Source organism: Zea mays, chromosome 9 (assembly GCF_902167145.1).
Source record: "Zea mays cultivar B73 chromosome 9, Zm-B73-REFERENCE-NAM-5.0, whole genome shotgun sequence".
NCBI classification, from domain to species: Eukaryota; Viridiplantae; Streptophyta; class Magnoliopsida; order Poales; family Poaceae; genus Zea; species Zea mays.
This window is the reverse complement of record NC_050104.1, coordinates 16104198-16131379: the sequence shown is the minus strand read 5'-3', so window position 1 is coordinate 16131379 and position 27182 is coordinate 16104198. Positions and strand designations below refer to the sequence as shown.

Sequence of the window (27182 nt, the reverse complement as noted above, 5' to 3'; positions counted from 1 at the left end):
CTTGAACTATTCTCCACCAATCATTCCACTTTATCAACAGTGTTAGTTATATTTATAAATCAAGTAAGCTGTTGCAACCTGAAAATTGTGTCACTTCTAAAATACATGTAGTGTAAATGTCAAAATTTGAAGGACTTGTGAGTGCATGTAGAACTGTTTGAAGTTGATGAGGTAAACTTGTTAATGTGATTTCTTTATACATATAGCTGGGTACTACTTTTCTGTTCGGTTAGTTCTCCAACAGTTTGATGTCTACAAACCAAGGAGTGGAACTGAAATCTTAGATATATTTATTGCTATTAAACCATGCTAGGCCCTATATGGCATTTTGGAGTCACTGAAGATATTTTGCATCCTAATATATGTGGTAGTGTGTGTAGAAACTCATTTTTTTACTGTAGGTCCCCTCATTAGTAAATATTTTAAAACGAGAATTATTCATAAACACACTAGTTTTGTGAAAAGAGAGGGGCTGCTTTGACCAGAATTCCAGAAGTATGATGTTAATCAGGATCCGTGAAGTGTTTTTTGGTCGTTTCCCTAGTGTGTGCGTGGTGCGGCTGTAACTGGGAGTTTTGGGTGCTGGCCTTTGGGCCCTCTATGTTGTTTGTACTTTTTACCTTCCTTAGTCCTTACTAATATAAAGCAGGAGTTTCGTCGTGTGTCGTCCCCCTTCTCACGCGCGCATTCCCCGCACGCCAGCAAAATATAAAAAAGTGCAGCTGCCAGGATTCAAACCGTGGTCTCGTCTCTAACCACTATAGCTCATGTTAGTTTGTGTTGTACAAAGAAACCACATATCATATATAGAAACCGTAGCGATGCACGAACAACTAACTAGTGAAATGACACACATGACACAACTCTCTTGCGTCGTTCAAAAAAAAAACTTTAGCTGCTGACATATAGGAGAAAGTGAGCAACTGCCTGACTGATTTTCAAGCTTCGTAATTTTCCTTACAATGTTGTTGTTGGTGTAATTATAAACAAGTGTAAGGGTCTATCTGTAAAGTGAAGTAGTATAATGGAAGTGAGAGGTGCTGTGTGAGATTAACACACACCAAAAAACAATATGGTATACAGAGCTAGGGTTTAGGCAGGGTACCGCCGCCGGCCTGCAGCCTCGGCCGCCCGCCGCGCGTCCTGCAGCTGCGCCGCCGTCGGCCGCGCGTCCTCCAGCCTCGGCCGCCCGCCGCGCGCCCGTCCTGCCTGCCTGCATCCACCGAGCTGCACGGTGCCTGGCGCCGCTGCTCCCGCTCCCAGCAGCCTGCGTCGCCGCCGTCGAATCCACACGCCGGCCTGCCTGCGAGGCTGCGCCCGGAGCTGCTCGTGCCCGCATCGAGGGGCCACGCTCGGGGCTGCCTGCGCGCCTGCGCGGCTGCCCACGCCGCCGGGGAGGCAACGCCCACTTGGAGAAGCCGCTGGTCACCAGCAGGCTGCTGCTGCACGGGGGCTGCTGCTGCACGGGGGCGGCTGCTGCTGCTGCACGGGGGCTGGAACAGGAAGACGAGATCTGTGGTCTGAGTAGAGAGCTCGAGAGGCTGCGAGAAAGGAGTCGAGTGTGTGTGCTTCTGTGAAAATGAGTACAGAGGAGGCTGCGAAGAAGACAGGAATTGATGGTAGTGGTTCAGGAGGGATCACAAAGAGTGAGATGATGAGTGAAATGAGAAGTATGATCCAAGAGCTCATGGGGTTAGGGTTGATTGGTGCTAAGGCCAATACAGGCACATCTGAGTTGAAGTTGGAACTTGTGCCTAATGATGTGAAGTTAGAAGGCAGTAAGAATTATCTAAGCTGGTCCAGAAGAGTGCGTGTACTCCTAGGAGGCAAGGGAGTGGAGTATTATTTGGAGGAGACATGTGTTGAGCCGATTGATAAGCTCGGCGCAGAATGGAGAATCTGGCATGCGACAAACTCTGTGATAGTTGCATGGTTGTTGGCATCTATGTCTCCCACTGTTAGCAAGAGGGTGGAAGCCATGCGTACTGCATCACAGATCTGGAAGACCTTGAGTAATATATACTCTCGAAAGGGGAATGTGATGGTGATGATGGAAATACAGAGCAAGGCAGATGCAGTAAAGCAGATGGGGAGATCAGTGGAACAATATGCTAGTGAGCTCCAGCACTTATGGGGAGAGTTGGATCATTATGCTCCTCTCCAAATGGTTTGCCCACAGGATGCACAAATGGTTCATAAGTGGGTAGAGGATAGGAGGGTGACCCACTTTCTAAAGAATCTGGATTCTGAGTTTGAGAGCAGGAGAGCGGCCTTTTGTCACCAGGAGAGTCTTCCTACCATGGATGAGGCTGTGTCTGCCATGATAGATGAAGAGAGCAGACTTCGAGTGATGAGTAGTGGTAATCATGTGAAGCCAGCATACGTTGCAATTGAGGATAGAGAATGCTATAATTGTGGGGAAAGGGGACACCTGAGTTACGATTGTCCCAACCCTAGAGGAAATGGTGGCAGGGGAGGATCTCGTGGAGGACGAGGGGGTACTCGTGGTCGTGGGAGCTATGGAAGGGGTCGCGGAGGTCGTGGTAGAGGCCGTGGTGGCTCCAAGGCCAACATAGCTACCACTGAAGAGAGTCTCACTGTTACTCTGTCTGGGGAACAAGCTAAGCAATGGGAGCAGTGGCAGAAGGGAAAGTCTTCCGAGTGCCTCACTTCACCTGATGGGCAAGCCACCAACTCCTTCGGTAACTTTGCCAACTACGCCCACATGGGCGAAGGTACTCAGACACAAGATTTTGTATCCTCATGTAGGCATCACATAGATTGGGTCATAGATTCAGGAGCATCAAAGCATGTGACTGGCATGTCCACCCCTTTCAAAACATACATTCCTTATACACATTCTGAGTCAGTTCAAATTGCTGATGGTACATCTCAACAAATCCGTGGTATAGGATCTGTTGAGTGTACACCATCTCTTAGCTTGTCATCAGTTCTGCATGTTCCATCCTTTCCAGTCAATCTCCTTTCTGTAAGTTCAATCATTGACCAATTCAAGTGCACAGTAATATTTGATGAGAATTCTTGTGTCTTTCAGGAGAAGAGTACTGGGAGAAAGATTGGGACTGGAGTCAGGCATAATGGGTTGTGGTTCATCAGTCATGAGGAGTCAGCATTGAAAGCAACTGTTGAGGGGGATGTCAAGGAGATTCTACTACATCATCGTCGGTTAGGACATATATCTTTTGAGAACTTAAGTCGGTTGTATCCCATGATGTTTAAGGGAGTGGACAAAAGTAGACTTGTATGTGATGCATGTGAACTTGGCAAACATACTAGATCTACCTACCCTAGTGTTGGTCTTCGTAGTTGTGAACCGTTTATTCTAATACATTTAGATGTTTGGGGTCCTTGTTCAGTCACTTCTGTGAATGGTGCAAAGTGGTACGTTACTTTTATTGATTGTTACACTCGTATGACTTGGATCTATATACTTAAGCATAAAAACGAGGTGTTAAAGTGCTTTCAAGACTTTCATAAATTGGTTGCAAATCAGTTTGATGCAAGAATTCGGGTTATCAGAACTGACAATGGAACAGAGTATGTGAATAATGAATTTAGATCATATCTGTCAGATCAAGGAATCATTCACCAAACAACTTGTCCTGGAACTCCATCTCAGAATGGTGTAGCAGAGAGGAAAAATCGTCATTTGTTGGAAGTAGCAAGATCTCTCATGTTTCAGATGAATGTGCCTAAGTATTTGTGGAGTGAGGCAGTAATGACGGCCACATACCTCATCAACCGGATGCCCTCAAGAATACTTAATATGAAATCACCTGCAGAACTTCTATTGGGAAAGTGTGACTTTCGTGTTCCACCCAAGGTCTTTGGTTGTGTCTGTTTTGTAAAAGATCATCGACCTATGGTGAGTAAGTTGGATCCTCAAGCAGTCAAGTGCATTTTTGTTGGTTATTCATCTACTCAGAAGGGATACAAGTGTTGGGACCCTATTGGTAAGAGATTGTTAGTGAGTATGGATGTAACATTTCGTGAGGAAGACCCATATTATAGAAAGAAAGTTGATTCATATCAAATCCTGGAGGACTTCTCTCCAGTCGATGGAGGAGACTGTCGAGAGGGGGAGGATGACAGTGGTCGAGGTAGTGATGGGGCTAGTGGAGCTTCAGGAGGGGTGATTGTTGGAGGTATGATTCCACCAGAAGTGGAGAAAGGGATAACTACGCAGATATTGAGTGATGATGAAAGTAGTGGGGATCATGGTGATCCAACTATTAATATTCAGGAGGAGACAGAGGATGATGAGGCAGTGATTGTTGGGTCAATCCCATGTCCTACTGCAGGGAAGTTGAATGAGAAACAGGGGGAGCAACATGATTGTTCCATTGGGGCAAAGGTGAATGACAAACAGGGGGAGCAACCTATCGTATACTATCGAAAGCGGACAAAGAAGCAGGGGGAGCAACCACAACCTGGATGTGTTGAAGCTCCAGTCCCATATCTCTCCTCAGACTCCTCTCCAGACCCAGCTGGTAATGTCTCCCCAATCCATATTTCTCCCATTCCTGAACATGAAGAATTACCTCTTGCACAAAGAAGAGTTCCTAGAGTAAATGCTGGGAAACCTCCTTCTCGTTATTATTATGAACATGACATTGCTAAGTATGTCTCATACTCTAGTGTCTCTCCTGCATATAGAACTTTCATTGCATCTCTACAAACAATATCTATTCCGAAGGATTGGAGGTGTGCCAAACAGGATCCAAAGTGGAAGGATGCCATGAAGGAAGAGCTGCTTGCCCTTCAGAAGAACAAGACATGGGAACTTGTTCACCTACCAGAAGGAAAGAAGGCGGTGGGGTGCAAGTGGGTCTTCACAGTAAAGCAGACTCCTGAAGGAAAGATTGACAGGTACAAAGCAAGACTGGTGGCGAAGGGATATAGTCAGACATATGGGATCGACTATGATGAGACCTTTGCACCTGTGGCAAAAATGGGCACGGTGAGGACCTTAATCTCATGCGCGGCCAACTTTGGTTGGCCTCTTCATCAGCTGGATGTGAAGAATGCATTTCTCCATGGTGATCTGAAGGAAGAGGTCTATATGGAAATTCCACCTGGATTTGCAAATAAACAGACTATTGGGAAAGTGTGTAGACTTAAGAAGTCGCTCTATGGCCTAAAACAGTCACCACGTGCATGGTTTGATAGATTCAGGCGAGTTGTGTGTGATATGGGCTATCATCAATGCAATGGAGACCACACAGTCTTCTACAAACATCAGGACTCTTGTATCACTATTCTGGCGGTTTATGTTGATGATATAGTGATCACTGGAGATGATGCGAAGGAGATCAAGAAACTGAAGGAAAGGCTAAGTAGAGCCTTTGAGGTAAAGGACCTTGGACCTCTCCGATACTTCCTTGGGATTGAGATAGCTAGATCACCTCAGGGAATTATTCTCTCCCAAAGAAAGTATGTCCTCGACCTTTTGTCAGAGACAAGAATGCTTGGGTGTCGCCCATGTGGCTCACCCATCGATAGGAATCACCAAACATGTGCTGAGTCAGGTGACCCTATAGATCGGGAAAGATATCAGAGGGTAGTTGGTCGTTTGATATATCTTTGCCATACAAGACCGGACATTGCTTATGCAGTAAGTGTGGTGAGTAGGTATATGCATGATCCTAGAACTGGGCATATGAAGATAGTTTATCAAATCCTGAGATACCTAAAGGGAACCCCTGGCAAGGGATTGTGGTTTAGACCAAATCAACATATGAATTTGGAAGGGTATTGTGATGCGGACTGGGCAAGCAGTAGGGATGATCGGAGATCCACTTCTGGATATTGTGTATTTGTGGGAGGTAATCTGGTTTCATGGAGAAGCAAGAAGCAAGCTGTGGTATCTCGGTCCACTGCAGAGGCTGAACATAGAGCAATGGCTCTTGTAGTGTGTGAAATGATATGGTTGAAGGGTCTCTTGAAGGAGCTTCAAGTGTTGAAGAATGAGACGATGTCGCTCCATTGTGACAATGTGGCAGCAATCAACATAGCAAATAATCCAGTTCAGTTTGATCGCATGAAGCATGTGGAGATTGATAAGTTCTTTATCAAAGAGAAGATTGATAGTGGGGCTTTGAAGTTGAAGTATGTCAAATCTCGTAATCAAGTAGCGGATAGTCTCACAAAAGGTTTAGGTCCTAAGGATAATGAGTTGGCATGTAACAAGATGGGAATGTTAAATATATTTAACCCATCTTGAGGGGGAGTGTTGGTGTAATTATAAACAAGTGTAAGGGTCTATCTGTAAAGTGAAGTAGTATAATAGAAGTGAGAGGTGCTGTGTGAGATTAACACACACCAAAAAACAATAGTTGTTGAAAACTTAAAGTGGCTGTATATCTTATTTTCCCTTGAGGTGTTTTGTTTTTCTAAGTTTGCACAAAGATATTAACAATACCGTTTCTTATTTCTTTAGGTTCGTGATTGATTGTGGTTATGTAAAGCAGCGCCAATACAATCCATCAAGTGGAATGTATTCACTTGATGTTGTCCAAATCAGCAGGTATATAATTTGGCACATGCAGTCTCTTGCTTTTTTCGTGCACTTTGTCCACTATCATGTTACTTCCAGTCACATATGTATAGTTTTAGATGCTAGCCTGTACTGATAATTTATTGAATAACTAGAGTGCAGGCTGATCAGCGAGCAGGGCGAGCTGGTAGAACTCGGCCCGGCAAGTGCTATAGGCTATACCCAATTTCCATATATCAGAATGAGTTTCTTGAGGCAACAGTCCCTGAAATTCAACGCTCTTCTCTTGCTGGAAGTGTTCTGTATCTGAAATCGTTAAATCTTCCAGACATCAACATACTGAAGTTTGATTTTCTAGATCCACCATCACGTAAGATAAAACTTCAGATTCTTTATTCTTATAGTTTCAATCATTCTTGTGGACCTGTCTGTATGCACCTATTTGTTGCCTAGTTACTTATTTTGTTTGGAGTTCGATGGCTAATTTCTTTTTTTCTCGAACACGCAGGAGAGCTACGTATCATTATATTAAAAGAAGAAATAAACAAGGTCTAAAATAGACCGGGGTACAATTGACGCCTTACGGCAGCCTGAACGACACTAACATAGACTGACTTATCTATATAACTCTAGGCTACATGAGAGAGGGAAGCAACAAGGGAGGTCAACCCCTTGGCCCCGGCAGTCTCCCACAGACGGCGCTCATCCCCAACATGGATTAGGAAATTAGCAATATTAGGGGAAAGGCCATCAAAGATGCATCTGTTCCGGTGATTCCACAAAATTTCAACTGACTGTTTTCTGAAGCATTGCAAAATTATGTTATTACTATGAAGTCCAGTGAAGAAACTACTTTTGTGATGACTACTCATGTCACTTTTGAATTGTTACACGTGGTTAGGGGAGGAAACCTCTTGGAGGTTGTAGTTCTGATGGGTGGTATGGTAGGGTGATGGGCTTTGTTGCTGGCAACTCGTGATGGTTTTTCCAGCCTTGGTGAACATTGGCAGTGGCTACAGCTTGGGCAGGGGCTGGTGGCAGCGCAAAGGAGAGTGAGAGGGAACTTTAAGGCAAAAACACTTTTCTGGTTAATCCATATGGATACATCCAAAAGATGTTATATATATGATCCACCCTTCTTAATTCAATTCAAGCTTTCGCCACAAAGCTCTCTTATTCTCTAATACTGATAACTTTTTGGCGGCCCCGAATTGGAGGGGTATGGAGGTTGCAGCATGCTAGCCGTACCCTCTGGTTGCTGCAACATGTAGATGTAGGTGGTGGCTACTGCCTCTTGGGTTCAGCTGGGCTGCTTGGCCCATGGGCATTATGCCAAAAACATAAATGTGTAAAAGTGTACTTACAGAAGACATAAATGGCCAAAAGGGGGAGCTATTTGGTGCCTTGAAATAAATAAAATAAAAAATATGTTCTTTGGCTTCTGCCTACTATTTAAAATTTACAAATGATTTGCAGGTGAGTCATTAGAAGATGCTTTGAGGCAATTATACCTCATTGATGCAATTGATGAAAACGGACAAATAACGGATGTTGGACGAGTTATGGCAGGTATACCGAGTCTGTCTTGTTTCTATTGAAATTAAATGGTTGTCAAAGGCTCAAAGCCTTCTTGAGCTGTTATTTGCAAACCTTTTTTTGTCCTTTTAACTTGAAATGTGAGCAAAATTAACATAAAATATTCCTCAACTTTGAAGGATCAAACAATAGAAGTTGCACATGACATTATAATATAGTGCTGCCATCTTGAGCTTTGTTGTATACCTGTATCAATAATCTGCAGTTTAAGTTCTAGTGTTGGCCTTTAGTATTGTGTACTTGAATCCTTACTGATTGAGCAACAGGGGAAGTAGTGCATATATCACGCTTGGTGTTTGTACTTTGCAACAATAAAATACCTTGATTTCTTGACACGAGTCAAGCATACTGCAATGTATATTAACATTGCTGTTTAATGAGTAATTCCATTATTCCACTAATCAGAAACATGTCATTGCACCCGGTCCCTCTCTTGTGCAAGGGTGATTGCCTTATGATGATAATAATGGGCGTATTTATAGTATTATATAAATTTCACATTACCGATATAATTAGTTGGCTCAGTTGCCTCTTTGCACATAGGAATATGCTACAAGTTCTTATAGCACAATGGAATCGTGAATCGTAGCTGACACCTGACAGACTATGACAATCGAAGTGTTTGGTGGGATTTTCACTGAGAATCCGATTATAAGCGGAAAACCGGAAACAAAACAAGGCCCATATGGGATAAGTTTACTTGAGTCCACTAGCTTTTGAATCTTTTAATTCGGTTTTCTGAGGATAAAATTTATACAGAGCTTCCTCTTGAGCCGTCTCTTTCAAGGACTTTGATTGAAGCAAATGAATTGGGATGCCTATCTCAGGCGTTAACTGTTGCATCGATTTTGTCAGCAGAAATAACATTGCGATCAGTTAGGTGATCCCCTTCCCCTCTCGTTTCATCCACTGTATTAAACTTAATGCGCAATGATATGAATATGATCAACCTGGACTTATACAGCAAGGACGTGGTGGATGGAAAGAGGAAAAGGCAGGAGCTCCCTGATGGGTCTGGCTGGGGTGACCATATACAATTGCTTCAGATATTTGAAAGCTGGGACCAAACTGGCTATGACACAAAATGGTGCTCTCATCATGATTTGCAGGTGACTGAAAAGAACATGTTTCTAATATGTTTAGGGCATGTTTGTTTGGGATTATAATCTGCTCAGGTTATATAATCTAACCTATTTTGAACAAGTGTTAGTTCAAAATAAGTTGGATTATATAATCTAGGCAGATTATAATCCCAAACAAACACCCCCTTAATAAACAAGAGCAAGACCTATGCTAGGGTAGTTAGTAAAAGCAAATACCTGTTTACTCAAGACAAGGAACGGAAGACATCACCTGAGTTCTTCACAAAATACCCTCGTGATTGTCATTTTGTGGTTTCATGATAGAATTTCATGCCCACAACTTTCATCTGATTTCTCAGGATGAAAGGGAATGCTATACAAAAATGAATCTATAAGATTAGAAACAACATATAATTTTCAGTTATCTGTCCAAATATAAGGATCATGTAGTCTTTTATTTTTTAGTCTCAAAAGAGGGGTTACACATATTTGTGCAAGACAATTTTATATTGATGATAATCCCTTGAATATTTTTCGGAAAGGATTCTACTATCATAACTTTTTTACTTTATTCTTGTTTGTGACTTTTGCCCGAGCCCCTTCAGTTTTCCAATACATATTATGGTTTACTACTTACAGCTACCGTAAATATTTTTTGAACTTTAAGTCCAGGAATGCAGCAAGTTAAAACACTGGTAACCATATTTTTATGCTTGCATTTACCAAGGGTAATGGCTCAGCTTTATTAAACGAAATCGATTTTATGTGCATCAAATATATATGTTTTGAAGACATTAATTCTATTATATCACCTTATATGTATTAATATTGACCATCTTTTGCAGGTGCGGGGTATGAAATTGAGCAAAGATGTGAGGAACCAACTATGTCAGATTATTCAAAAAATTGCAAAAGGTCAATTCTCTAGCTTTTGTTTTATCTTCAATTCTTGAATCAATGATGAAACAAATCCCTTCCAATTTCCAAAGATCAGTGATAGACTAGTGCAAGTGGTGGCACTAGTGTGTCAGCTAGCTAGCTCATTTTGATCCCACATCTGTCACATTGAAATCTGGAGTAGTCCAATTAAATGAGTTTGGGTCGACCCACTTATCCAGAGGAAGCAAAACTTGCATGCCTAGTTTTGGAACTGTTTTAAGCTTCTTCCTCGTAACTCGTAAGCTAATTTGTATTTTCAGTTTTGATTGCAGTGCACGTAAATCAGTTATTCCTGTGCCTGGACTATGAATAGGCTGTAAATCCCCTATTAATATCACTATTGCTGTCTTATACTCCCTCCGTCCCATTATATTAGTCGTTTTAGGTGTTGATTTTTGTGTCTATGTTCAAATGGATTATGATGAATCTAGACATAAATATAAAATACATACACTAAGTATTGTATGAATCTTATAATTATCTAAAACGAATTTTAATTTGTAATTTGAGGGCTCATGTTGGATTTCAGCTCTAGTGCACCCCTACTTGCTGGGGATCAATAGGGTGTTTGGTTGGATAATGGGGGTGATTGATCTTTCCACTCCTTACATTTTGTTTGGTTGGTGGAATTGAATGGGTTGATCCATCACAACTTCAACCCTCACAAGCTAATAATTAGTATATAAGCATGAGGAATGGGTTCACTCTACTGAAGGTTGAACCCGCGATGCAGCCCATATAAGGCTTTTGTTGTTGTTGTTACTGAAGGTTGAACCCGCGATGCAACCCATATAAGGCTTTTGTTGTTGTTAAATGTGCTTCAAAACTACCATTTATGTAGTATAGGTGCTCTCTGTTGACCAATTAGTCTAGGAAACTATAGGTTTCGTTAATTTGTCTTGATCCTAGTACCAGCTTAAAAATTAAAAGGGTCGTATAAATGGAAATAGGAACTAAGGAGATGTAACAAGTGATTACTCAGGGTAATACAGTACTGATGATTAGTCCTTACGTGCCCTCTGTTGGATATTAAAAAAGCACACAGAAATGTGATATTTGGAAATGATAAATGCCATTATTTTTTATTTCTGTCTCATCAGTTGTCACTTTAGTGGATTGCTGTAAATTGTCCAAGTTTTTTTAATCCAAAGTCTCCTTTGATTCCTATAGTGTCATCTCGGGGAAACAGGTCCACATAAGTTAACCTGAAATGTTGTTAATTTAGGTTCAACTGATGTGGATGCAAGGAAAAGCCGGAAGAATGACCCTGATTATAGAAAGCTGAGGAGAGCTCTCTGCGTAGGATATGGTAACCAGCTAGCTGAGAGGATGCTGCATCACAATGGCTACCATACTGTTGGCTATAGGACCCAACTTGTACAGGTATATAATCATGCAATTCTGTTTTGTCAGATTTAGCTTATTGCAATGTCAGTGCTGCCCAAAAAAATAAGGGAGAGGAATAATCCTGAACAATTATTGTACTCGTAACTTTATTTGGGTGATGGTGTGATGGGTGGCTTTTATGGTTTGTACTCTCTTTTATTATGCAATGATACATAGCTCTCTTGCTTATGCGAGAAGTTATTATACTTATATAAGATGAGCATCACTAAGAAGGCGAAAAGTTGCATGTTTTTTGTCCCTTGTTTCTGCTGGACATATAAGCTAAAGAAACTGCTGATAGCTAAATCTGAAAACAAGCTGGTTGCTAGTGTGCCCTCTTTCAGAGTAGTTTAGATGTACTAAAACGTTAGGCATATGATATCTGAGCACACCCACAGGGCTGGTGTGTCTGGTGCCTCTGTAAACGGGTGTGTCAGGTGTTTGTGTGCGTTAGAGGGTGTCTGTTTTGGGTGCGTTTCTTGTTTTTCTGTCTGGGCTCTAGTGTTTCTTTTTTCTCCTATCAATATGATGATACGCAGGTCTCCTGTGTTTTCGAGAAAAACATTATGTTGCTTGAGAATTTCGTTGAACTTTCTTTTGCAGGTGCATCCATCTTCTGTACTGGAAGGCGATGAGTATGGAAAGTTTCCAATGTACGTTATTTATCATGAGCTGATAAGTACAACTCGTCCATACATGAGAAATGTCTGCGCCGTCGAGCAAGCCTGGGTTCAGCCTATATTAAAGAAGCTCGACAAATTAGACATAAACAGATTAAGGTGCAGTACTGCAGTGAGAAATTTCTGATAAGCATTGTGCCATTATTATCTCCAAACTGTGATCCAGCAAGCCTGGTGGTAACTAAAGCCAACCCTTGCTGTCTCATTGCAGTGGTGGTTCGAGTGCACCGGGAGATTCTGAACTTCTGGGAGACAATAAGCAAGTGAACTCGTCAAAGAATGACGTGGGTGTAAAACAATCAGAGGTGGACAGTAAAATCCAGGCAGCTCGAGAGCGGTACCTTGCACGAAAAGGCAAGAAATGACAATCGACACGTTTAACTGATCGCTCAGCATCCTTCTGGTCAGCCTGAAGCTTCTCTGAAGATCATACCGAGGAACCATTCGTGTTATTGTGGGTGGTGTATGCTTCAACGTGCACAAACAAGAGAATTTCTTATGTAATCTTTTGTTTGAGGACTCTAACCTTTTCTTTTATTTGGCATTACTGTGATGTGACCTTTTCCTTGGGCCGAAATATTTTACAGGCTTTTCTGCATGGGCTAGATTCTTTTCCCCCATATTCCTATATGGTGTTGTCTGTTGAGGTCTTGTCCCTCCTGCCTAGCATATGTTGAGTCCCAAGCAAGGCAACACCGCAATATGATGCGATCTTGGAAGTGATACTGATATGCGCTCTGCTTGGGTTTCTCTAACAAATTTTAGAGTCCCGCTCTCCCTCCCTCCGTTCCAAAATATAATTTGTTTTAGATTAATTACACATTCATTAAGTAACATATGAATATAATTTGTATGTATATTCATTATCATTTGAATGAATGTGGACAAAAAAAAGTGGGCTAGAAGGAACTATATTTTTGATCGTAGAGAGTAGAAAATAATTTGACATCATGAATCCTGAACTATTTATAAATCACCTTAATCATTTCTATATTTTCCTTTTCTATTATATTTCCTTATTTGGATGTTTTTTTTCAATTGTGAATAGACAAGGGGTTGAGCCAGAAAGATATTGGAGAGCAGTTTTTTCATCTTGTCAAAAAAAATCTAGATTACAATTACAACAATTACAAGTAACTTTCAGAAACTCTTGGAGATACATAAGAACTCTTCCAACCCAAAAAAGAGTATAATTCTCAATGCTTGCAAAGTCGAACAATTTAATTTTTGATTAAATGTATATAAATAATTAGTAACATTTATAATGCCAAATAGATATTATTAGATTATCTATGAAATATATTTTTACTGTAAAATATACTTGGAAACATAAATATATATGCCATTTTTTATAGACACGGTCAAACTTAAGAAAGTTTGACTCATTTTAATTTAAAGTTGTATTTTCGTATAGTACGATACAATCTCATGCCAACACTCGTCGACATTCGAGGAACGACTCAATTCAAATCGGGTTCACTGCAGCAACAAGAGTAAAGAAAATCAGCGCTGCTACGGGTACAACTTCGTCATCTGATAGCTCATAATTAATTCATAGTTCACAATAAGAAGCAACATGAACCATTTCTGAAAGAGAAATTAGTATGAGCTATGGCGCTGCAATGTCTAGTCATGATTTTGCCACCTGCCCACCTAGGAGATTTGCTAGAGTGACTGAATGAGATCTCAAACCACTATTTCCGGATCTGAGAATAATAATGGGAGGTGGATCAAGCAATGGATATTCTGTTTTGAAGGTTAGGATGCTAAGATGGATGGCCATGATGATGGATTATTTCGGTTTGGTATAATAAATGGGAGATGACAAATATAAAAAGCTGTTGGCAGAGTGTTTTTTCCCGTACTAATAGCTTTCATTGTTTTAGATATCGTTTGTTACCCAGCCGGTTTAAAACTTACCATATTTTAAGTATAACTATTCAGTGACCATCTTAATATGGTGTGGACATTTAAATATGATAATAATATAAAACAGTCATAAACAAAATCATTTCTGTAACTTTTATTTAAAAAAATTCAATAAGGTCTAGTTAGGGAATTCCATTTTTGCAAGAGATAGAAAATGAACTAATTTTTCTTAGAAAAAAGGAAATCCTTTGGAGATATGATCTTTCCAAAATAGCCCTAAACAGATTCTTTCATTTTCATTATCAGGAAACAATTCAGCCTGGAATTGGTTTATATCTAAATAGCTGTTAGTTGATTTATTTCTCCTTATGATCTCGAGCGCGGCCCAATTCCGGCCTTTTATGGCTCAAGGCTAGGTAGCCGGGTGCTTTCCTTCGTCAGTTCCGGGCTTCCGGCCTTCTATGGAGAAGCTTCCTTCAGTGAGTCCTCCCTTTCCGTTTAAGGCAGCAAGCAGGAGCAGACAGGAGGCGCCGAGAGCCCAGCGTCGGAGATCTCCGCCGCCATGGAGACGCTGGCCAGCGCCATGCGGCGCGAGAACCGCCGGTCCAAGGCCCCGCCCTCCTCCTCTGCTTCCTCCGCCCTCGCCTCGGGCAGGGTCCCTCTCGTCATGGCCTTCCTCTCCTGCCTCGCCTGGCTCTACGTCGCCGGCCGGTACGCCCCCCCTGCCCGCTCAGATCCCTGACACTTTGATCCAGCACCCGATAGGGAGTCGTGATCTTATTCCTGGCTCCGTCTCAGTTTGTGGCAGGACGCGCAGACCCGGGCGATCCTGTCCGGCCTCCTCGAGAAGAGCTCTACCAGCGTGCGAATCTCCTCTCCCCTCCTCACTCCCCCTACTCGCATTTTTAATTCTTCTCTTGATTCGGCCTGACGCTGGCACCTGGTTGCAGGTCCCGAAGGTGCTCTCGGTGGAGGACAAGCTTAGGAACCTTGGGTGCAAGTGAGTTTTCAGTTATTCGTAAGTGAATTTGAGTTGCTGTGTTAATTTATGCTTTGCTGACTCGAAATGCTGTGGTGGCAGGGCGATTGGAAGGAAAATTGTTGAGGCGGAGATGGACCTGACCAAGGCCAAGAGCGAGGGGTACCTGTGGGGGAACAGGACTGCAGCTGTGGACTCCGACAAGAAGCAGCAGCTTCTTGCCGTCATTGGAGTTTACACTGGGTTTGGCTCCCGTCTCAAGAGGAACGTCTTCCGTGGCTCCTGGATGCCAAGAGGTTTGCTGCTCTTATTCTAATTTCGCTAATTCTTAGTGATATAAATAATTTCTGTTGACAACACCACGTAGTGGAAGAGATTGCTCATGATACAAAACTTTTGTGAATATGAGAGTGGTCGATGAAGGGACAGCATAATTTTTTGTTTTAAAACGCTGGATAAATATGGAGTAGCTAAAATTGTTTTGTGTAAACAAGGATTTTTTTCCAACCCATGAGTATAACACTTTTCTTCTATTTCACTGTAAATTGCAGGTGATGCTCTGAAGAAGCTTGAGGAAAAGGGTGTAGCTATTCGTTTTGTTATTGGTCGGAGGTTTTGTTCTGGATCTATACCTTTGAGTTACTGCATCATTCTTAGTTCAGAATTTAACAATATCATTGTCATTCCCGTTTTCTATTATATTAGAAAAATATAATCCATTTTCCATCTCTCGTTTTATTGATTATGTATACCTTTTTGGACCTGCAGTGCAAATCGAGGTGATAGCTTGGACCGTAATATTGATGATGAAAATCGGCAGACAAAGGACTTCTTGATTCTTGTAAGGACCTATTAGTACCTCTTATTCTCGATTGTCCTTCACAAGTTGTAGTACGCAAGCAAGACTTTTGAGTTTAGACCTTTCTTGCTTCCATCAAAGACTAGGTAGGACCCATGTGATCCTATACATTTCATCAATGAACTTTGAAATAGTAAGCATTTTGGATTGGGCAGGAAAGTCATGAAGAGGCTGCAGAAGAATTACCGAGCAAAGCAAAAATTTTCTTCAGTGCTGCAGTTGAAGCCTGGGATGCAGAATTTTATGTCAAAGTTGAAGATAACATTAATCTTGACTTAGGTATTTTTCCTGTTCTCTCTCTGTGTGTGCTGATACACAGTACTTCTATTGATTTTGCCCCTTCATTTTAAACTGACCCCTTGCAAGTATTCTGTCAGCTGGGTTAATTGAGATGCTCGAAGGCCGTCGAGGTAGCCAAGGATTGTACATGGGTTGTATGAAATCAGGGATGGTCATAAGTGAAGAGTATGTGCTCTTTTTACTTAATCGTTAGCTTTTCAATTTATTGATAGCCTAACGTGTATGCAATTAAACCAGCACTAAGGATTGGATCACATCATAACTGAAGTTAAACATGCTTGAGCGAGAGTAGTATCATGTTGCATTTTAAGTGTAGGCCTGGTGCAGCAGTGAGAGCTGTCTCACCGAGTCACCAGGTTGTGGGTTCAAAGCAACCTTCCCATATTTGTTGGGGGAAGATTTGCCTTGCTTTATCCCTTCCCTAGACCCCATTCATGTTGGAGCTTCCAACACTAGGTCTGACGGTCTGACCTAGCGTATATGATATCTCTATGACTCCAACTCCAAGCCATTTCATTCTTAAGTAGAAGCATGTTTTTTTGTTGATTTTGTAGAGATGGTTAATCTTTCCAAAGTTGTGCCATGTAGTGGAATGCACTGAGCAAATGTTTTAACAACCTTTTACAGTCAGTTCTTTTGACAGTTCAATCTAGTTAGCAAATAGTTCTGATGAACAGCTAATGTGTTATGTGATACCACTGTATGAACTTGAGAAAACACGTGCTTTTTATTGCATTTTTTTGTCTATGCAGAATTTTATTTTGGATTTCTATGCCTCTTGTTAGTCAACTATCAAAGTGATTTTGACTTCAATATCAATTTCAGGGGCCAACAATGGTATGAACCTGAGTGGTGGAAATTTGGAGATTCAAAAACGTGAGTTAATTTCCATCTTCTCATTCTCCTGAATTAGTTTATTCATTTTCCTGTTAGGAGATACTACCTCCCGTTCACAAATATATGACACTGTTGATTTTTTTCGAGAACTTTGACCACTCGTCTTATTCAAAATATTTATTCAAAAATATAAAATTTTAAGTCAAGCACAAACTACCTTAAGTGATAAAACAAACCACAAAAAAATAAATGATAGCTCATTATTTTTTGAATAAGACGAGTGGTCAAAGTTTTTTTAAAAAGTCAACGGTGTCATATATTGAATGGAGGGAGTACCATATTTCTTTGCCATAAGAGCATTCAAATACTAATTTACACTCTGTTTGGTGGTTGGCAAGTAAAAAAATGCTTGCTTGCTACTCAGTTCAGGACACCCCTGGGTAGATGAAGCATCTCCCATAGAGGTCATTTATTTTTTCACAACCATGAGTCGAGTGCAAAATGCAACTCCACCATAGATTCTAATTTTGTAACAAGAATTCAGATATTCTGTCTTGTAGGCACTACAAGTTGCTTTTTTTTGACCTTATGAAGTCCATTCTGGTTCATTTTTAAATTTGAGAATGAAAAGCGTGGGATAGATTGCATTACACAGGACAGATCCATTAGATCAGCCCAACCTAATTACAAGGATGCTTCCCCAGGGTAGCACAGTGTTGACAATAGCAGGAAGCCTGAGGGTTCAGGAATGAAACCTAAACTCGTGGTACTATGAAAGCATAGTAGATACGATATAATGCTGAGATATATTGTATTGAACCAGTATATAGAGTACAAAGACTGGGTACCAAATATCAGATTACCTCCCAGGCCCCAGATACATATGGCAATATCAAATTACAATTCTAAACTATTAACCATACTCTAACAAGAGTGACACCAACTATTGGATCCACTACCCAGCACTTTCAGTTTCAGCACAATTGTTGCACTTGCTGTTATTCAGTAATATTCCTTGGTCTTGTTTCCTTGGTATAAGTACATACTTAACCTCTAGATGTGCCTTTTTCTTGGGGTGGACTCATGTGACAAAAGTTTCTAGTTTTTCATTCAAGATACTCTGTAATGCCTTTTCATTTTCAATGACTGATTCACGTTATTCATAAAAACAGGTATTTTCGACACGCTTCTGGTTCTTTGTTTATCCTCTCAAAAAATTTGGCTCGCTACATCAACATAAATAGGTAAGTGACATGTGCAACAGTCTCTGAGCCTTTGAATCTGCAGAACATCTTATGCTGGTGCAGGAGTTGGATCACTTCAGACTAAATATGACATTTGGGCTGAATCTTTTTGTGGTGGATGAAACAACTAATCTTTTGATTTCTTATTATATCTAAATTCCTTTTGTATGTTGCCATGGTAGTTATCCAAATAATTATTACTGAATACCTGTTGGGTATGAATTATCAGTGAGTGCATTGATTAGAATGCTGTTTTAATTTACTTCCTAAAGAACACATATCATGTCATATTGTGTCAAGGGTAAATAGGATAAATATTATCTTCAAGATGCAAGGGCTCGTTTAATCATTCCCATGTCAAAATGTGAAAGGGTCTCTAGCGTAATGGTTAAGGCATTCGGGTAGCATCTCCATGTCCCGAGTTCGATCCTTCTTGGGGGCGAATTTCGGGCTTGGTTAAAAAAATCCTCTCGTTGTGTCCCGCCCGCTCTCGGGGATCGATATCCTGCGCGCCACCCTCCGGTTGGGCCGTTGCAGAGTGAGCAGTTGATCGGCCCGTTAGTGATGGGGAGCCAGGGTTCGGGGGTTTTCTCGGCCGGAACCATGTTTCGGTCTTTTCTTAATATAATACCAGGAGGGCGGTCTTTCCCTCCCGGCCGAGTTTTTTTATGTTTCTATTCAGAGATATATGTGCTACCATTTTTTGCCTGGACAGAAGCTCTTGCGTTTTCTGGTGCTTTATTTCTGCCCACCAGGTCTTCATCTCAGTTTTGTCCTCTATCACACAGTGCGTCACTGCAGAGTTATGCACACGATGATATATCAGTAGGTTCATGGATGATGGGACTGAATGCAACTTACGTGGATGATGACCGGTTGTGCTGCAGCAGTTCCAGACAAGGTACAGCTTCTTCTCAATTGAAACAAATATATCCGCTCCCGGCAGTTCCAAAGAAACTTCTTTTGGGGTGCTAAGACATGTTTTTTTAACCATCGTTTCCAGAGAAAATCTGTTCCAATGCTTGAGCGGAAGGCGTGGCTGCTGGCCTGTTGCTGTACATCCTGATGAAGATTTTGCACACCTGTCATTTTGTATACACTGCTTTCGTGAACCGGAAAAGGCTACTATCCAGATAGAAACGGCTTGCACCAAAATTTAGGAACTTCCATCAAAAAGAAAAAAAAAGAACAATTTTTTCCATCCATGAGTATTGTTGGAACTAATATTGGGTCTGTTTGTTTCGGCTTCTGGCAGCTTCTGGCCACCAAAAGCTGCTACAGACTGTCAACCGCTCAGCTTTTCAGCCAGCTTCTATAAAATTCGTTAGGGCAAAAACCATACAAAATCAACATAAACACATAATCGGTTGAGTCGTTATAATAGTAGGAATCCGTCACTTTTTAGATCCTGAGCTCTATGAACAATTTTATCTTCCTCCATACGTAATCGTAATGATACTCAGATTCTCCCCACAGCTAGATTCTTTTCACAACCAGATTTTCAGAAAAAGCTGGTCAGAAAAAAGCTAAACCAAACAGGTCCAATTGATTGACGCTTCGCGCTGGATACCATGCATATATCGTGCGTATAGTCACGCAAAATACATAGCAGATAGAATGGTTAAGCAAAAAAGGGTCGATATTTTTTAGGTCAGTTAGGGTATACGTACAACTCCACCGAACCTTCTCGTCATTGTATTCAAAAGCAGTTGAAGGATCGGTGGTCAACAAACAACTATAAGTCCACCCTCTTTGAATGACATGTACAAGCGATTGTCTCTGGCCTGGCCGAGCGGATTAGATGATGCTATGCTCCTTGAAGGAGTAAAGGAGAGTTTCTGAAATAGGTATGGCGAAACATACTTCCAAGTTGGAGCATATGGCGTGTTATTCGCCCAATTGGTACGTGCAACATGTGGATGATGACTTCAACGATGACAGTAAACAATTTTATCTCAACATGGACAACGATTATAGCTCCGCATTGTCGCACAATGTCAAATCTACATGTCATATTGGTCAGATATAGCAATAGCACAATATAAAGGGAAAGGACTAGCAACGAGTAGCAATGAGTCCCTTATTATAGAGAAAAGTATGATGAGCAAGCTCTATAATGACAACCAGAAAGCTCTATAAAGACAACCAGAGGTCAACTCAATCAAAATTGTATGAATACTTCATAAAATTGTTGGATCAGTACACCACCGATATAGATAATAACATAAAATGGGGACACAAGTTGACCGTAAAAAAATTATCAAGCAATTAAACTAGATGAAGTAGAAACGCGGAAGAGGCGGAGGAGGAGGATAACAATGAGCATTACCGTATCTTTTTTAGTAACTATATAAACTCTTTAAATTTTTTATTTATTTTGTTTGAGTTATGTATTTTTTTAAAAAAAATCGTGATCGGATGATTTTTTTTTTCAAATAAATATTGTGTTTCATTTCAAATATTAGTTCATAAAAAAGTTGATGTGACACTATGATACCTGTACACTGACAATAAAGACACTATTTACTGGAACGCGTTATGATTGATAGGGTTGAAAACGGTTGTAGTTTAGTGACTTTAGTCGATAGTCAAGGTGACCGAGACCGACGGTAATAAAGACCGAATTCATTGGACCCCGACTTGCTAGCCCAAAGTGTTGCAGAAGCAGCACGGTCGATGGCGCATGCGTCAGGGCCAGGGACAGATGATGAATCGACATATCAGGCACCTGCACTTGCAGGATGGCGCCTGCAACGGATCGGGACATCCGGAGTTCCGGTCATATGGTAGTTGGCTGCAGGATGGCGCGCGTTTAACCGACCCTGGAACTGTAGTTGTTTGTCCCTGTTGGGACTTGCATTGGGAGATGATATCACGCACGGTAAGGTCAAGTTGCTAGGCCAATCGATGTGCTATCGGCATGGAGCGACCTGACGAAGATCGAAGAGGACAGCCGGCCGGGCACCCCAGGAGAGGGGCCGGACAGCACGCGCCACTCCGGACTCCATCCGGAGCTAGCTATCTCCATCTCCAGCTCAGTAAATATTGATGTACATAATATAAAACAATGTTTTATACGGCTATATATATACATGAGCACATACCTTGACCTATCCCTATGTGTCAATGGAGAATTTTCTATTAGATTTAGACACCTCGTCTACATTCACACATGAAGCTATATTTATCCTTGTTTTCATCTCCATGCCTATTACGGTGTAAAATTTATCTCGTATTCATTCTCGTCCGAGGCTCCATTCCCGACAATAAAAGTACGACCACATTATATTTTATATAACATTAACAGCCACGTGACATTCAACAACAATACATTACAAATAAGTACTCGTTTGTTTTTACGGCAAGGAACGAAATTGTTTCTGGATCCTGTTATCCGAACGTGGACATGTTCTTGCGCAACTAACGTTTGGTTAAGTAGAAATTCTCGGATAAATTTTATCTGCTATATATAGATCCAAACACCATTTGTGTTTTAGATGACGTGCTGCAAGAAAAAGAAAATCTTAATTATCAACTTTTGTTGTATTTTATTGGTTAACGTGCATAAATTAACCAGATTCTAAAAAATCACGGGTTCCCAAACGTTTAGCCTGCTAGGGATGGGAAGAACGCGAGTCCGTCCATACTTGCACGTCATCTCATCTCTGTGCACATGCGATCGACGAACACGGCGGTGCTCCGGGCCACACGCGTCGAAACGATCGCTGGCTAGCTAGCAGCTAGGAGTAGACGGATCGGAGACGAGCACTCTATATACCGTACTAGCCAGAGCGCCACTCATTGTGCTATCGTCGGTTCGTCGGGCGTAGCGGCAGCGATGATATTTTAGTCGTACTCGTACAGAAGCCACAGCCCTCTGCTAGCTAGCTAGCTCCTGCTAGAATGGAAAGTGCAGGAGGGGAAGCTCGGCCGGTGCTGCCGCCGCCGCCGCCGCCGGTGCAAGAGCTCGCCGGCGCAGCGAACGACGTGCCAGCTCGGTACGTCGCGCGCGCAGGCAACGAGCCCAAGGTCACGGTAACCGCGCCGGTCCCGGTCATCGACCTCGCCCGGCTGTGCCAGCCGGGCGGCGGCGCCGACGAGGCCTCGAAGCTCCGGCTGGCGCTCGAGTCCTGGGGTCTCTTCCTGGTACGTACGTGCTTTAACGCATACGCACGAACACACCGTGTATCTATCATGCTACAGAGCACTCTACTATATACCGTAGATCTGGACTGGAGCACGTACGTAATGGATGTCGAGTACTATATACCGTAGATCTGGACTGGAGCACGTACGTAATGGATGTCGAGCATGCAGGTGACCAACCACGGCATCGAGGCCACTCTCATGGACGCCATGATGGACGCGTCGAGGGAGTTCTTCAGGCAGCCGCTCCAGGAGAAGCAGAAGCACAGCAACATGATCGACGGCAAGCACTTCCAGCTCCAAGGGTACGGGAACGACCGGGTGGCGTCGGAGGACCAGGTCCTGGACTGGTGCGACCGCCTTTACCTCTTGGTGGAGCCTCAGGAGGACAGGAGCCTTGACCTATGGCCCGCATGTCTAAGGTGTGATCTTCCCATGATGTTGATCGATTAATTACTCCAATATAATTCTACTAGCTACTTGGTGAAGGACTGTCTGCCACATGCATGTCTAATATAATTCTATATATGCAGGGACGTTCTGCACGATTTCACCACAGAGTGCACGAGAGTGAAGGACTGCCTGCTTCGAGAAATGGCGAAGGCGCTAGATGAGCTCGGCGACGACGACGACTACTTCATCGACCAGTTCGGCGACAGGGCCGACACCCATGCCAGGTTCAGCTACTACCCTCCGTGCGCGCGGCCGGACCTCGTCTTCGGCCTGAGGCCTCACTCCGACGGCACGTTCCTCTCGCTTCTCATGCTAGACGACAGCGTCGGCGGGCTTCAGGTTTTCCGGGACGGAGCCTGGTACGACGTGCGCACCAGACCTCACACCCTGCTCGTCAATCTAGGAGACCAAATAGAGGTAAATTCATTTATTAACGAACTATCATTACAATCTTTGTTATGATTGCAAATGGGAGATTAAAGTTTGGCTAATTTAATCTGGTCATGCTTATTATATATGAATAAATGCTGAAATGCAAGACAGATAACTGTTGTGTTTTTTCTTTTCCTTTTACACAGATAATAAGCAATGGGATCTTCAAGAGCCCAGTGCACCGGGTTGTAACAAACGCGGAGAAAGAGAGGCTATCAGTGGTTCTGTTCTATTCTATAGATCCTGAGAGAGAAATCCGGCCCGCTGACAAACTGATAGACGAGAACCATCCAGCACTATACAAGAAGGTGAAAGTCAAAGAATATACTGCTGGACTCTACGAACATTTCTCTCGAGGGAAATTGGTTAAAGAGACTGCAAAGATATAGCTTGTTCGCTTTGGATTAAATCCATGGACTAATCCTTAGAGACAAAAACACTGTATAAGTAGTAAAAGTCGGTACGAATTAAAGCTCAAGCTAGTCGTATCTATGTAATGAATAAGGGTGAAACCTTTGCGATCCTAGATAATAAATGAAATTAATTTTTAATAAAATAAAGTGTATATAGTTCGTTGCAGCTTATCTCGGCTTCATTGGCGTGTCCTGGTCAGAAGCCATGACTATAGATGCTAAAGTGTATATTCAATGGTACCGGTACTTCAACAACAAGGTTAAGACTATCTCGAGCAGCTTACCTAACTTTATACCTATATTTAAACCTTACTCTGCAAATAGTACAGTCTACTGTACAAAACAGTGTTTTTAGGTAAACTATAGATAGCACATAGCTCGCTGCAAACGACCTAACACCCACGCCAGGTTCAACTCTACCATCCATGCTCGAGGTTGTTCTTGTCTTCGGTATGAAGACTCACTCTAGCAGCACATTCATTTCGCTTCTCATGGTAGACAACAGTGTTGCGGGACTACAAAAGACGACATGTTCAGCGAGACATAAAAGTGTTGCATATATACATATGTTGTGTTGAATTTATGGTCATACAAGAAAGGATCAAAACTAGAATGATGATATATGTGATAGGCTAGAGGTAGCACCAATCGAAGAAAACAATTATCCAACACCGGTTGGTTTACATCCACCTCCAGAATCGGTATTGCGTGACCGGATCCTAAAGCGTGATAGTAACGAGAAGAGAGGAAGACCGAAGTTCACAATGAAAGAGGTAGTAAAAGGAGACATAAAAGAATGAGATATACTCAAAGATTTAGTTTTAAATAGGAATCATGAAAAACAAATATTCATATGTTTGATCCATGACTTATGGGTTATACTGGATTTTTAACTCTAGCACAGCCCAACTTTCTTAGGATAAAAGGCTCTGCTGTTATTTCTTTTTACACAGATACTGAACAATGGGATCTTCAGGAGACCAGTGCATCGGGTTGTAACAAATGCTGAGGAAGAGAGATTATCAGTGTTCAGTGGTTCTGTTCAATCCTATAGATCCTGAAAGAGAAATCTAGTCCGCAGGTATCATAAATCTGAGAAAAGAGGATATCAGTGGTCCGTTCATATGCTGAGGAAGACTTTAACAAATGCTGGATGGGATGTCACACCCTTCCAGTCCACCGTAAGACCACATCACACATCCCTTTATACTTATGAGGCATTACAGAATTGACTCCAAAATCTCTCGTAACATAATCTTCCAGTCCTAGCTGAAATTAGAACCATGAACTTTCAATTAGCATTCTTAACTGAAACTGTCAAGGGCTATTTTCATGAAAGCTAGAGATAGCAAGTTGCAACATTTACATGTTGCTGCATCCAGCCACCTAACAACAACGGCTATAAATTTCTTCCTGGTAGAAGAGCATCTACAATTGTATACTTATATCCCATTCATTGGAAAGCAAATAATTAAATTTAACCCCATAACCTCGTACCCACAGCGACATAAAAAGATCATAATATACGTTCTTCTTTCGTTTGTGACTATACAATCATCCAAGGAAAAACAAATGCAAGACTAATAGAGTAGGCTACTTAAACGGTGGGGAGAGAATTGATACAGAAACATCTAACATTTGTCAAACCCAACAAAACAAAACATAGGACAATGCCATTAAGATGATAATCCCATCCGTAACTCCCCAGTTCGATCAAGGTTGAGGTAGAATCCTCTTGGAAACACTATACTTCAGATTGTACAATTTATTAAGAGGGACTCCATATAACCTAGATAGCAGGAAATGCCCGTCCCTTTTGAATGTATATATGAGTATCAATACGCCTATCTATCAGTCATCGGGGTGAAATGAAGCCACTAGGAGAACAGACAGTGAGTATCATTCAGTTAGTCCAAACTACTACTGTGCTAGTGAATCAGAAGAGCATAGTGTTAATCATAAGCGTTTTTAATCTGCAGAAATTCTTCAGACAATTGCTTGAACATAAGTGAATTGAGCCCTTATTTTAACTGAGTTGAATAGTGTAATCTGGAAGCCTATTATTATCTCACCACTAAACAGAAGGAACTCAAGTTAGGTTCCCGAGTGACCATTTACCAACAAAATGTCACTCACATATTAGTAACATTACCAAATTCGCAAGTGACTCATCATCTTTTTCTTGGCAACTGAAAATTGGACATAATTCCAACCTCGAACATTTGATCTATGACCCTAGCCCCAAGTGCAAGAAAAAAAAAAATAGTTACAGAGTACACGAAGCACGCCGCTTCGTCAGCCGGAGAAGAAGTCCTGAAGTCCGCGTCCGGCGAAGACGGTGTCGGAGAGCTCGGCGAGGAGGGCGTTGACGGACAGCAGCGCGACAGTGGAGCCCGCGATGACCCCAAGCACCACGCCGGTGGTGCCCAACACCTTCCCAGGCGCCGGCCACTCGATCTCGGTCATCTCCTGCGCCACGCCTGCCCACCACCCGCCGCGGCCCTCGGCGGCCTCCGCCTCCTTCCGCGCCCTCAGCACCTCCTTCAGCTCCGCCGCCACCGCCTCCGGGCTCTTCTCCCCGGGCGATGCTGCCCCCACCTCCGTTACCTTCTCTGGTCCTCCTTCCTGCGGCGCCGACGGTGCGGGCTCTTGGTCTTGTTCCTGCCCCTTGCTGCTAGCAGTGTCCTTGGAAGCGGCCGCAAGGCGGTGGTTGCGGCAGTCGGGGAGGGAGTAGGAGAGGGAAACGGAGAGCGCGGGCTGGAGGAAGGTAGCAGAGCGAGGATGGCGCGCGGTGCGGGGAGAAGGGGCTGGAGTGAGGCGGAGGATTGCAGTGGTCGGCGTGGTCGCCATGGCTTCAGCGACTCGAGACGAGGCGGCCCTCGTTGTGGCAGAGGGATAGTGGCGTTTGGATAACGGAAGCAGATCCTCGCGTCACTGACGTGTGGGACCAGATCCACGAGGGATGAAAACGGTCGTAAACACTAAAACCATTACCGTTTTCATATTTTTTATCGGAAACAAAATCGAAAACGGTAACTCCGGAAACGGAAACGATATCGGTATTTCGAAAACATCGGAAACGAAAGTTTGGTGCGAAAAATACACCGGTAACGGTCGAAATCTAAAATACAATCGGTAAACATATCAAACATCATAATACAACAAAGTTGACAAAAGATCACAAAGACCACAAGTTCACAATTCATGATATAACAAGTTTACAATATAAAAAGTTCACAAGGATCACAAATTTATAATATAAAAAGTTTACAAAGATCACAAGTTCACAATATAACAAGTTCATAAAGATCACAAGTTCACAGACTCAAAGTTCACAATTCATAATATACACTCGATCTAGCTGACATGACATGCTTACTTATGAAATATTTTGCCTCGCATAAAGAGTTTTTCACAGCCTCACAGAAAAACCCTAAAACATAGTGTGTG

The 27182-nt window shown here is 42.3% G+C and overlaps 4 protein-coding genes across 4 annotated transcripts in view; 3 read left to right on the top strand and 1 right to left on the bottom strand.

Moving 5' to 3' along the window:
- LOC103638000 (probable pre-mRNA-splicing factor ATP-dependent RNA helicase DEAH4) overlaps nucleotides 1-12840 on the top strand; it is a 37412-nt gene extending 24572 nt beyond the window's left edge. The window contains exons 8-16 of the mRNA XM_008660997.3: nucleotides 6461-6547; nucleotides 6673-6887; nucleotides 7994-8086; nucleotides 8873-8993; nucleotides 9078-9222; nucleotides 10041-10110; nucleotides 11360-11517; nucleotides 12124-12299; nucleotides 12412-12840. Of these exons, the coding sequence (XP_008659219.1) occupies nucleotides 6461-6547; nucleotides 6673-6887; nucleotides 7994-8086; nucleotides 8873-8993; nucleotides 9078-9222; nucleotides 10041-10110; nucleotides 11360-11517; nucleotides 12124-12299; nucleotides 12412-12565 (1219 nt within the window). The 3' untranslated portion in view covers nucleotides 12566-12840. The remainder of the gene's footprint in view (nucleotides 1-6460; nucleotides 6548-6672; nucleotides 6888-7993; nucleotides 8087-8872; nucleotides 8994-9077; nucleotides 9223-10040; nucleotides 10111-11359; nucleotides 11518-12123; nucleotides 12300-12411) is intronic.
- Nucleotides 12841-14512: 1672 nt separating this feature from the next.
- On the top strand, nucleotides 14513-19491 carry LOC100283552 (uncharacterized). The gene is made up of 12 exons (NM_001156452.2): nucleotides 14513-14780; nucleotides 14868-14931; nucleotides 15020-15069; nucleotides 15151-15344; nucleotides 15600-15660; nucleotides 15817-15889; nucleotides 16063-16186; nucleotides 16285-16372; nucleotides 17033-17083; nucleotides 18217-18288; nucleotides 19077-19189; nucleotides 19292-19491. The coding sequence occupies exons 1-12, from the start codon at nucleotides 14632-14634 to the stop codon at nucleotides 19312-19314; spliced, it is 1062 nt and encodes a 353-aa protein (NP_001149924.2). The 5' UTR covers nucleotides 14513-14631; the 3' UTR covers nucleotides 19315-19491.
- A 2607-nt stretch (nucleotides 19492-22098) lies between these two features.
- Nucleotides 22099-23868, top strand: LOC100281145 (uncharacterized). Its single transcript, NM_001196990.1, has 4 exons — nucleotides 22099-22434; nucleotides 22606-22856; nucleotides 22968-23304; nucleotides 23466-23868. The coding sequence occupies exons 1-4, from the start codon at nucleotides 22192-22194 to the stop codon at nucleotides 23706-23708; spliced, it is 1074 nt and encodes a 357-aa protein (NP_001183919.1). The 5' UTR covers nucleotides 22099-22191; the 3' UTR covers nucleotides 23709-23868.
- Nucleotides 23869-25800: 1932 nt separating this feature from the next.
- Nucleotides 25801-26642, bottom strand: LOC100286380 (uncharacterized). The gene has a single exon (NM_001159267.2). The coding sequence runs from the start codon at nucleotides 26580-26582 to the stop codon at nucleotides 26028-26030; it is 555 nt and encodes a 184-aa protein (NP_001152739.2). The 5' UTR covers nucleotides 26583-26642; the 3' UTR covers nucleotides 25801-26027.
- Nucleotides 26643-27182: the final 540 nt, after the last annotated feature.